General features: G+C 41.2%; 1 protein-coding gene across 4 annotated transcripts in view; it reads left to right on the top strand.

Moving 5' to 3' along the window:
• The first annotated feature begins 25 nt into the window (after positions 1-25).
• The window catches only part of AP2A2 (adaptor related protein complex 2 subunit alpha 2), a 44,412-nt gene continuing 32,397 nt past the window's right edge, over positions 26-12,040 (top strand). For 2 of the 4 annotated variants that reach the window (XM_039728295.1, XM_039728294.1), the window contains exon 1: positions 28-217. In XM_039728295.1, the coding sequence (XP_039584229.1) occupies positions 151-217 (67 nt within the window). In that variant the 5' untranslated portion in view covers positions 28-150. Of the gene's footprint in view, positions 218-12,040 lie in introns of all 4 variants that reach the window. The other 2 variants (XM_039728292.1, XM_039728291.1) reach the window with 2 other exon arrangements.

Genomic DNA, 12,040 nt, shown 5'->3' with positions numbered 1-12,040 from the left:
CGGCTGCGGGGGCGCGGGAGCCCCGGCGGCGCCTGCGCGCTGCGGAGGCGGCGGCGGCGGAGCGGCCTGAAGCAGCCCGCGGGGAGAGCGGGCGGCGGCTGCGGGGGTTCGGCGTGTCGCGTCCCTGGGCGGCCGTGATCGTGCGCCACGATGCCTGCGGTGTCGAAGGGCGATGGCATGCGAGGCCTGGCGGTCTTCATCTCCGATATCCGCAACTGTGAGTGGTGCCGGGGCCGGGGCCTGGGCTGGGCCGCGCCGGCCGTCGCCATGGGCGGGTGCCCCGTGGGGCCGGGGCTTCACCCCTCGATCTCCTTCCCAGTGCTCCCCTCTCCGCGCTGCTCCCCGCAGCGGGCAGCTCGGAGCGCTCCTGTCTCACGAAATGGCGACGCGCTCGGGGGGGCGGCGGGGAGGGGGGGCAGCGTAAAGCGTTTGCCCGTGGGTTTGTGCGTTTTGGGTGGGTGGGTTGGGGTGTTTCCCTCCCCCCTCAGTGCCCCTGTCACCCCCCTCGCCCGTCCCTGAGTGTCGCGGTGGCTGCCCCGGCCGAGGGGGTGCCGGGGGTCGGTGCCGCCGTTGTTCGCGATGCGGCGGAGCGGTGCCGGGGCGCGGGTGGGTGTGCGGCGCGGCAGGGAGAGGCGTCCCTGGGCTCCTTCCAGATCCCGGAGCCGCTCTCGGTTCATCACGTCACTGATGGAAAACAGGCCTCGGTAGGCGCCTGAGAGCAGGGCCCTCAGTGCGTGTGCCTAGGCTTGGCTTGAATTGGCTTTAAGATTGTGCTCTGATGGAAATCAGCGCTTGGGATCAGCGTAATCAAAAATGGGATGGAGGGGGGTGCGAGTGCCCCCCCCGAAAGATGTGGGGGAGGCACGTCTGTGACTGTGCAGTGGGAGAGGAGGAGCGCAGATCTGCTGCTGCTTGGTGTGGGGGCACACTTCAGTGCTCAGTCTTCCTTTTTGTCCGAGAATTGCATACAATAGTTTAATATTAATCGGAGTTAGAGATCTAAGTGTATGATGTGGCAGGAATTGCCTGGGGAAGGGCTAAGGTCGCTGTGGTTGGTGTGATGAAACAGCTCTATTTTGTCCACCTGTGTGTCTCTGTAGATCACTTGAGGCTATTTTAAAAGCTGTGAAGGAGTGGCAGTAAGGTCTTCTCTCTAAAGATATAAACACATTTGGAGAATTTTTTAATGCAAATTATGTTGTTCTGACTGGGCTTGTGTTGGGATTATTTAATCACACTGGCATGAAAAACTTTGTGTTGATGACTTCTGATAAAAAAACCTGGCAGAGAAGTTATACTGGGAAAATGACAGCATTTAAATGCAGTGTCTTTATAATCAGGTGATGTGGACATGGAGACGTGAACAAATTCAAGGTTAATAATCTTCCTTAGAGCAGAAGCTGTTTGAATGAGGTTGTTTCTTTTTCAAAACAGAGTCGCAGGTTCTTAAGTTGCTTTAGACTTCACTCTGGTCTGTGTAAAGATGGCTTATAAAATGCATAGTGTAGCAGTTCCAGGTTACACAAATGCTCTTGTGCTTTGTCTAGTTGGCCTTGCTATTCAGTGAGCATTTTCCAGTGTTCTGTGTAAGCTTCGTGTGTAACATAGTTCCACTTGGTGTCATAGCAGTTAAGACTTGTTAAGCTGTTGTATCTACCCAATACAATTTACAATGATTTTTTAATAATTGTTTTCATTGATTTAGCTAGAAACAGTATGACTTGATTCATCAGTGTTTCATGTCTTGCAGTTGGTTAAATTTGTCCACACTTGTTTTCAGTGGAATTTGCTAGAAGTAAATACAAGAGAAACATTTGGGCTCTTAGGTTTGTAACATTTGTTCAGGGATGTGAAATAACAAAATTTAACGTGGCAGGATATAACAAATTAGGTACTTATTTCCCCACGAGGCAATGTGTGAACAGAGCTGAAGCCACCTTCCTCCAGATGGGACAACAAACCTCTCATGCTCTAGTTATCTGCAGGAAGCACAAAGATGTAACTTACTGGTGATACAAATAAAATGTTAACACTTTGACTCTTTAAACAAATAGTGGTGTATCTCAAATGTTTTGACTCTGTCCAGACAGATGTTCAGGAGCTGTAATTACTTGTGTATCTTTCTTGTCTTCATAGTGAAAAAAGCAGCATCTTCTAAACAACTGCAGAAGAGCTGGTATTCCCACTAGTAGGTGATGTATGAAGCTTCCAAATAGCTGTGAATGGCGTTTGAGCCTTTCCTCTAGTGGAGCTCTGAGTGCTGCCAGCTAACCCTGGGCTAGTGCACACAGAGTAAGATTCACAAAAGCGCTTCCTGGAGTATTCACAGAAGTACTCTCTGGAGACTGGGCTTTGCAGGTATTGTTGTTGGCTAGAGCTCCCTCTTTGGCTCTTCAGTGAGGAGCTACATGTTGTCAAGAACAAAAAGTAGCAGCTGTTAAGGTGAACAGCATCTTTTGACTAAGAAAAGAAAGCAAGTGTTCCTTTTCTGAGAAGGGAGGGAAGCTAGATGCCTTGTGCAGTTCTTGACCTCTATTTCTAGGCTTGGCACTTTTAGTTTGCCAACAGCGTTTCCAGATTATGAGTAATGGTGAAACACGGTGTGTTTGGGGGGGTTATTCTGAAAGATTCTGCACAGATAAGGATGCTACATGATCGATCTTGCTGAAAAAAGAAAGGTGCACACACAATTGCACTGACTGTGCTTGGATGGATGATCTCCTTACATCAAGATTTATTTTTTGGACATTTGTATCTACAATGTCTGCAGTATAAATAATGCAGGATTCTCTTACAGGTTGGATATATTACTGATTAGGGAGTGATGCCTGTCTTGCCTATCTTTATACCAGTCTGTTACAGGCTTCGCCTAAGTCTTACCTGGTAGCAGTTTTCAGTGTTTACAACTGTAGCTGATTGTGAACAAGCAGCTCGCACTACCAGCCTGTCTTTAATACTTCAAAGCTTGGTTGTCACTTCTGTGTTGTTTAGACATATTTTTGGCACATGGTTTATCTATTAAACTTCTTGATTTTTGTCTTAAATACTTCTGTGTCAGATGTATTTTTTAAAATAGACTATTTTAAAGTACACTGATTTCTCAAAAGTCTGTGATGTTTTTTGTTAAAAACAGTTGGAATACTATTTGCAGCAGCAGTTGTAAAACATTTCAAGGCTAAGAGGCTTCTTAGCACTTTGACTTTGCTCTAGTCTCTGTGAAGCTGTCATATGGAGTGTCTTCTTTCGAAATGAAATGTTCTTTATTCATACAAAGATCAAGTGAATTTTCAAAATATGATAATACAAGAAAATGAATTATCCTTCAGTTCCTTATAGCTCTCCAGAATTTTGTTTCAGGGCAGCTTCTTATTGTAGGCTCTGCATTTTGCATATGGAGGTCTTAGTGCAGATGCCAGATAAAAATATGTTTTAGAAAACAACCCTTTTAGATGTCTGTCAATTTGCTAACAGACGCATGAACTTTTCTAGAAACTTGTTTATTTGGATTATTTTGTAAAATATATAAATTACTACAGTAAGTAGGTTTTTAGCTTATCTTTTATAGACACCAGAGGAGAGACGAGAAAACTACAGGTTGAAAGCCAAACTGCAGTACTTGATTAGGATAGCCCAGTTAATGAGGGCTTGGTTGGTGTGACTGAGAAAATAGTTAGGTGTGGCTATGCTGCACAAAAGATTGTGGTGGAGTGGAGCTGAAAGTTCTGAACCCTATGGTTTGGTGAAGTGCTATCCAAACCTAGGAGTTCAGGTCAGGAGTCTTTGTCACTGCATGGATGATGTGCCTCATGAACTAAAACCTAACCAGATCTGCATGTGTTACAAGCATATGGACTCCTGCAAGAAATATTTTTTCTTAAATAGTATGTTAAGTCTTTTCTTGTGTATCTACTGATGAGCTGCTGAAGCAATTGGCTTATGCAAGATGGTCCTTTATAAACTCTCCAGCTGTCTTAGCTGACAGATACATCATCAGGAGTCTGTTTTCATTTTTTTTTGAATACAGCTTTATGCTTATCTCACAATGAAATACTTTTAAGTAATTTGTCACTCAACCTATTCTGCTGCAGCGACAGTGCTATTTGCTGTTCACCCTGACAACCAGGAAAGCTTGCTTTTCTCCTTTCATTTGCAGCCTGTAATGTAGAAATAGTTTCTATTACACTATTCAGTGTATTACTGGTAACCTCCTGCTCCACATTAAAATTAGGAAGCCACTTCCTCTTAGGTTGATGAGATGTGTCTACACAGAGGCAAAAGCTGCTTTTGTCACAGGTTTGGAGGACAAGACAGTTCTTAATTTTCCTTGCTAGGTAACTGTCTTACCTTTTCAGTTTTGCCCCAGAAGTTGGACAGACGGAGGAAGAATCCCTGAGTTTGTTCTCAAAAAGTTTCTTTGTATGTTTTCCTCCAAGTTACTGTTTCTTTTTCCTCAGGCCAATTTTTTTCCTTAAATAAAATACAACAAATATAATAAACAAAGGTCTCTTTCTTCTCATAGAACTTAATGCATTTAATTTTCATTGTACTGGACAAGGGATAGTGTCCTGAAGCTGAACCTCCCAAAAAGTGTCTTTGCTTCACTGCACTGGGACTGGTGCATCAGGTTACAGGTCAGCAAGTGGGGATTGAAAAAAGGTGGTTCATTAAATTCATCATATGATGATCACCTGTTTGAATGGATGGTAGGTTATGAATTGCATTGCAGGTGTAGGTGGGAGGGGCAAGTACATGGATTAAATGACTACATGGGTATGTATAGAGTTTTTTTCTCTGTGAGAACAGCCACCCAGTGAAACAAACTTCACATAGAAGTTTGAGCACATACAGCTTGATTTAGTTACTTGTAAGTAATTATTACATGTCAATAATAAGCTGTCACTGTGTAGGCTAAAGCTACTGCATTGCTCCTCTGAAGTGTGGCTTCTTGTTTGCATTGCATGTAGTGTTAAAGCAGGACTTGAAATACTTCTCTAGGCAGTCAGACTTTTTTTACATGTATTCTTCGATTACTTACCTTTTTGAAGAAATTGGAAGGCAAGGCATCTTGGTTTGCTCTCCTGTTGCTTCTTCAAGGCTGTGGCAGTGCATCTAATATGGTTGGTTTCTGGCCTGAAAAAAACAGCCCTAAGAACGTGCTATAATAAGCACTAAGTCTTGCATCACTTGCTACTATTTGCAGGAGAGTGCTTTAAGGAAAACACAATTAGCATGAGATTAGTCTGAGGAGGATCTCTAAAACAAAACTGCTGTTCTTCCCATTGCTTCTGTGTCTTGGCTTGCTCCTGGTGATTTCAAAGAGCTCATAGTGGCTGGGATTTTTTTTGTTAGTTTTTTTTTATGCTTGTTTAATTTGTGCATGTTTGGCTTAGAGGAGAGATAGTAAAGAGCTAGAATCTTTCATGTGACATCCAACCTCTCTATTAGATACCCTGGACTGCTTAATTTGAATTCCTTTGGATAAAGACTGCCCATCAGGACTGATAAGAGGAAATTAAGGGCTGTTGCAGAGACTATTACATATCTGCATTAATTATTGAGCTCAAAACTATTTTAAGGTCCCTGAAACAGTAGTTTAGAAGTGATAGCTAAACTAGGATAGGCCTCAAACTGTTCTTCTATTTGAACGTGAGCTAAGGTAGAAGACAGTCCACAGTGCCTTGTAGTAAATCAGTGCAAATACTGCCTTCTCTTGTTGAAGGGAGTGTAGCTCTACAGTGTGAAAAGGCTGGTCAAGGAAATGACTGCTTGGATGCTGCTCAGTCAAGGAAAGAGGAAGAGCTGCTTTATGTACAAGCCTAACCCTGCACTTACTGTTTGCATATCTTCTTGACTTAAAGCTTCTCTTTTGATAGGGGTCAATGTTTTGCCACCTAAACTGCCAGATAGATGTGTGACATACAGAAGTATGTCACAAAGTCACTTGGATATGAACTTCCAGGACGTCTTCAGTTATTCTAGAGAAAGATCTGGTTTTAAACTAGATGCTATCTCAAATTTTCTCTTAACTTGTGGTGCTTAGTTAGAAAAAAAAATAGCCATGGTAAGCATCTAAAATCATTAAACTTGTATTAAATTATTGCAGATTATGACATCTGGATTGGAAAGCTGCTTTTGTGCTCTTATTTCTCTCCTCTTTTGAGGACAAGGAGTTAATGGATTAGTGGATTACAGTAAAGCTTGTGACTCCCTTCTGTTTCCTGAGAAGTGTTGTTACAGGGGCAAATCTCTAGTGGCATAGTGGAGGAAGAAGTCAGTTCTGTGGATAGTAGTTCACTTACTGTGCAGAATATTAGAAAATGTACTCTACATAAAGTTCTAAAATATCAGTAGGTCACTGGTGTCTGTCTTTAGATATCTAATCACAGCAGAATGTCCAAAGACACAACACTCCTAAACTGCCTTTGTGCCATTCGTGATCTTCAACATGATAGGCTCTTCTTTTCTTCTGATCAGATCTTGTGGAAGGACAGCATGCACTCCTGTTTTTGTTCATAACAGGATGTTAGCACGTCATTAAACAACAGACTTCTTGTTCTGCAGACTTGAACAGGTTGATTTGTGGACAAGAGTGAAGCCATACTAACTTTTTTTTTGGTAAAGGTGTTCAGTATTTTTTTGTAATCTCTCTGGATTAGTTGTGCAGTGAGTTTGTAAACAATTGCACCAACAAGCTCCTTCAGACTCAGGTGGAGCTGGAGCTTGCAACTCTGTTGTAATATCCTAGATAGTTTAACCAAATGAAGGAATTTATATAGACAGACTGACAATGTGAGGCTGGGCAAGCAGACCACTCTAATGTATTGCTGTGCAACCTGTCTGCCTTTCTTTTGCCATTTTCCCTGCTGTGCTAAAGAGCCAGCTGAGAGATTAGGGAGAGCTGGAGGATGGATTTGGTGGTTTACTTCATGAAGATCATGATCTGCATAGCAAATGGCTAATCTATCCTCTAGAGCTGTAACATGAGTATCTGCCCTGCTGACAGGTAAAAGTAATGGTTTAATTTACTGATATGAGCAAGTAAAAAAGCTCTTTCACAAAGGCAGAAATGGAGGCACTGATTACCTTTACATGTATATTTTCCTCTATCTCTATCATTTTTTCAGTGGAGACACTATTATTTGTTTTGACTTTCCCTATCTTTCAACCAGTTTCTTTCTCTGTTCCCTGACAGCAGGGTACAAAATGTAGTGTAGTCTTTGCATCATGTTTGCAGTCTGGTTTAGCAATAGAAAAGGCAAGTGGTTAATTTGTTTGCTTTATGCCAACTGAAGTGTGTTTAGACAGTGAATGGGTGAACTTGTTCTATACCTGGTCATGTCTTCTGCTGGCACTATCACTTGTGATAAAGCTGGCATGACTTAGCTTTAGCTCTAGCCTTAGCCTAGACTTTGCTGTCTTGCTTTTGGTTGTTAGGCTCCTAAACTGATCTGCAGCAATACAAGGTAGTAGCAGGAATGTGTGGGCCAGGACAAGAGCAGTGTTTAGGAACTGTCTGTAGCTGTCTCTTAAGAAGCACAGCCTTGAATCAAACTGACTCTCAAACTATCAATGTTTTGCTCAAGGGAAGCTGGGGAGCAGTTTGGCTGTGGTGTCTCTCCCACTGAAGTGGCCAGTCAGCTTGGATGCTCCTAATGTCGAGGCTAAGCAAAGCATACCCAGAAACATTCTTATGTTTGGAAAACAATGACTCACAGCTCTCAGGGAAGATGTCTAACATCACCTTTGAAATTGAGAATTTATCTTTTGTGTGAGAACTGTGTTCTTCCTAAGTTTTCCTGGCCATTAAGGAATTCAGAGAAGTTGCTGCTCTTAATTAACCTTGGTAGTATTTGTATTCTCTCTCCTAAACAGAAAACTAGACTTGTCCTCTCTCTTCAAGGCCTGTTTGATAATTGAATGTGAACAGAGCTCATGTTATATTAAGCCTATCATAGTGCCTCAAAAAGTCACTTACACTACTACTGGCCTTCAGGAAGCATGACAGAATTGTGGCAGGCTTTTTCCTTGTGCTAACAGAGCCTCCTATCCTCTGCTTTATAGTTCATGCCAGCAGTTGTGCATCTGTAATCATAAATTGTCAGATGGCCGTAGGGCAGGTAAGGCTAAGAGGTAGCACAGTGTAGTTCTCACCTGTATGTAAATTCAAAATGAATTATTGGCTGGGCTCAATTACACTGACTGCTGGCCTTAAGCAGATTGGAGCCACATGAGTACTGGGAACATCTAAACTTTTATGAAGTGATTATTTATTTATTTGTTGCTTTAAATGTTGACAGTATGCCTGTGTCTCAAGGCCTTGCCTGCAGAAATCTACTCAGCTCAGTATTTTGTAGCTGCTGATAGAAAAAATGCTTCTCTCTTCCTTTGGGAAATAAATGTGTAGGCTTGGTCAGAAATATATCAAGTGGTTTGTATGAAAGTTAAGAACTAGTAGTTCTTAACTAGTAGAACAGTTTAGTTAGCACAGGTGGGTTGTGTGCCTCAAGCTTGCCTTTAATAGTCTGCAGTTAGTATAGCAGCAAGTTAATCCTGATGGAGCAGGTCACTGTCTGAGTGAGCCAAAGCAACACACTAATTCTAACCTTGAAGCACTTACTTAACCTTGCAACCCTGCTGCCAGGTTACTATTAAGCTATGTCAGGTGCTCTTTTCAAATGAATGGACTCAACAAACCCCTTTCCTGTAACCTCTATTTTCTCATTCTTTAGGTTGTAATGCAGAGCTCCAAACAGAGGAATGGAGGTGTATTTATGCAGAACTGAAGTACTGGCTGTAGCCTGGATTACTGGGAAATACAAGAATAGTAGTTGATTCTTTGATGAGCTGCGTGACTTACGATGTTCCCTACTCTATCTTTGTTAAACAAGATGGTAATTAAAGATAATACTGCTCTGCAGACTAAATTTACCTGCTCTAATGAAGGCAGTAGGCAGCATGATGGAGTCTGAAGCCTGACAAACTGCCAGATATGAAGTAATCACCCATAAGCACCTTGGACTGTGTTGTGGCTGGGCACCTGTGTGCTCAGTACCCATCTTGGAGGCGATGAGCAGCACTCGTACACTAGGGCTGTAATGCTGCAAACACTGCATGTCTTTGCTGCAAAACAGCAACCAAAGCTTACTGACTTGCAGTCGACTCTTTTAATAACTTATTACAGGTATTTAATGATAGTCTGTTAAAATGGTAAAAATCTGAAAATAAGTGAAAGTGAGAAGGATATGGCCTGAACTCATATGCAACATAATCTTCTTGTGCTCTGGCTTAACTACTGTCCTACCCAGCAGTCTGTGTACATGACATGACCTTTATTAAAGCCTCTCCAAGCTAAATGTGTGGTTACAGAACATTTTGTTGGTATGCAGCTCTGATAATTTCATGGGACTGGAAACTGGGTAACAGCCTGAAAGTGTGGCAGAGCAATTGCCTTTGTTAGCTCTGAAACATAAGCCTCTCTTCCTGCAGCATAGCACTCCTTCAGCTATCATCACCATCTTCCTTTTTACTGTCCTAAAGACTACTTGAGTGTTTCTAGTGATGGTAAAAATAAAATATGCGTATAGAAATTATTCAGTGAGTGCTGGCAAGTCAGAGTAATATGATGAAAACTTCAGTTAATCAAACAATTTTAACAGTGCCCTTTCACACTTGGTGGGACAGAAGATCTAGCTAAAAATTGGTTCTTTGTTTATGATACTTCTATTTTCTTTTGTCCTTTATAATGGAAGCTGCCTTCCTGTGAGATTTTCTTTTGCTTTGTTATCCTCTAATATAAGCAGTTAATTGTGTTTGAATAAGGTTACCATACCATATAAACTGCTGGAGTTGAGGAAATTTGGGGTTAGGTACTTCAGCCTGGTTTTAACTTGTGAGTTGTCCTCAGCATTGTGTGGTTGCCCTCAGTGACATTTAACACTTGCTGTGCTGGTACTGTTCTTTTAAACTACAATTTAAGGCTTACATGGACTGTAATTAGTAATAAGGTGAAAATTTAATTGTTCAATGTGATCTCCAGTATATGGAGTTAAACTTCTTATCAGCTGCTAATTGCTATGCTGCTTATGTTTGGTCATAGTCTGGATGAGATCATATACTGCCTTCAAAATAGAACAGCCTGAAGGAATTATTTGAAAAAGACTTTTGTTCATATGCTAAGCAAGATTTAAAATTTGAGATAATAAACCTTCAGATGTGACTCTGGGTGTTCCTGTCATCTTGCTGCTACAGCTGTGTGCATGGGGGTGGGATTTCCACGTTTGTGTTGCTGAGCCTGCAGACTATTTCTACAAAAGGTGCTGACTTCACGAATTCCTGAAGTATTTTAGTCAGGCTTTGCTTAATGCTCTGTTGCTTGCTTAGGACACAAAGAACCCAATTTCTAGCAGTTACTGATAATCTGTGAGTGTAGCAGGTAAATAATGCTGCTTGAAAGGTTTGCCAGGAGGTTTTGGTGGTTTTAAAAAAGTAAAAGATGGCCTTGGTTTCATCTTGGGTTAAGAAAAGCTAGCTGATATGTATTACTGTTTCCTTTTCCTCACCCTATTTTTAACATTTTAAAATTGTGATTATTACCACATTTGCTGAGGTGAGAGGAACAATTGCTAACAATTCAAAGTAAATATTGCAATTCACTTTCCTTACAAACATAGGTTAAAGATACAGAGCAGAGACCTAGTTTCTAAATTTAAAAACTAAGTATCCTACTCAGGCTAGCAATGTCCCAGACTGAGCTCTATATTCTCTGCCCTGTTAATGTAAATGAAGTACAAAATCTCCTGACTCTGTGGTTATGTCTTAATAAGACATGCTCTTCCCATGGTAAAAGGGAAAATAAAGTAATAGTTTTAGGAAATTAAATTTTTCATCAGAAGCAGATGTATGGCTGAAAATAAGGGAAGTTGGTTTTAACTCTTTAAAAAAAATAGCTTACAAAATTGAAGTGTTGTTTATTTACATAAACATTTGCACCCTTTTGGGGTATGTTACTGTGGCCCCTGTCCTCTCAGGGTGGAGAAGTAAATGACTTGCTTCAGTGTGGTAATGAACTCCTAATTCTGGCAAGTGCCCTAGAAGCAAACATTTGAGTTTCTCTGCTGTGTGCACAGGACAAATAATCCAACTAAGACAAATCTAAAATCTATAAAGGAAGACACTTCAGGTCTTAGATTGTACGACTTGCTGCTCATTTAAACAATAAATAGTGTTACTACTTCAAAACCAGCTTTCTTTAGATTGACAAGTTAAATTAGAACAAAACTCATGTTGCATAATATATTAGTGAAAACTGATTAGACTTTGTGATTCCAACAGATGCATCTTTATAATCAGAGGGAACTATACTGTGTTCTCTAGCTTTGTCGTTCTGGAAGTTAATTGGAATTTCTAGGTCAAATTAAAACTGTGGACATTATCTTCTGCTTTATCTGGAAATCAAAGTGCATGCAGATATCAACTACAATTTGTTTCAGAACAGGTATTGTAAATTATTGAGCTCTGAAGTTGTGGGTTGTCTTTTGCCCTGTGAAGTGCCTGCCAAGGCACCTGCACTTAAGTCTTTTGAGCAGCAGCCCTTACAAAATGCTGTCATAGAATGGAAAAATTCCATTTGAAGCGAATATGTGGGGTCTGTAGGTATTTTGTTAAAAGGACAAGGCAAACTGAAGTAGCTGCTTTTATTTTGGGCCTAACATTTCTGTTTGTGCAGTGTGCTGTGGCTGCTCTGTCTGTTCTCTTGTGGCCATTGTTAGAGGCAGATTAATACAAACATGTTTTCTGCATTTTATGCAAGAATTGGCTTCAGAAGTGCCTAACTTCAGTTATTTTTTTGACTCTAAGTGAAGAAATTACAAAATCTAGATTCATTTGTACTTGGCAAGGGATTCCTTTATACTTTGCTCTTAAACTATCCTAAGGCAGTTGTTTCCTTGAGTTACTTAGTCACCTTTTATAGGGCCTGCTGTAAGTTCCCCAAAGGAATAGTGAAGGGAGGCTTAACAATCCTAGGGTGACACAGGTTTTT

This window comes from Passer montanus, unplaced genomic scaffold, assembly GCF_014805655.1.
Source record: "Passer montanus isolate IOZ18808 unplaced genomic scaffold, ASM1480565v1 scaffold65, whole genome shotgun sequence".
Classification (NCBI taxonomy): domain Eukaryota; kingdom Metazoa; phylum Chordata; class Aves; order Passeriformes; family Passeridae; genus Passer; species Passer montanus.
The sequence above is the reverse complement of the archived record's forward strand: the minus strand, read 5'-3'. Positions and strand labels throughout refer to the sequence as shown.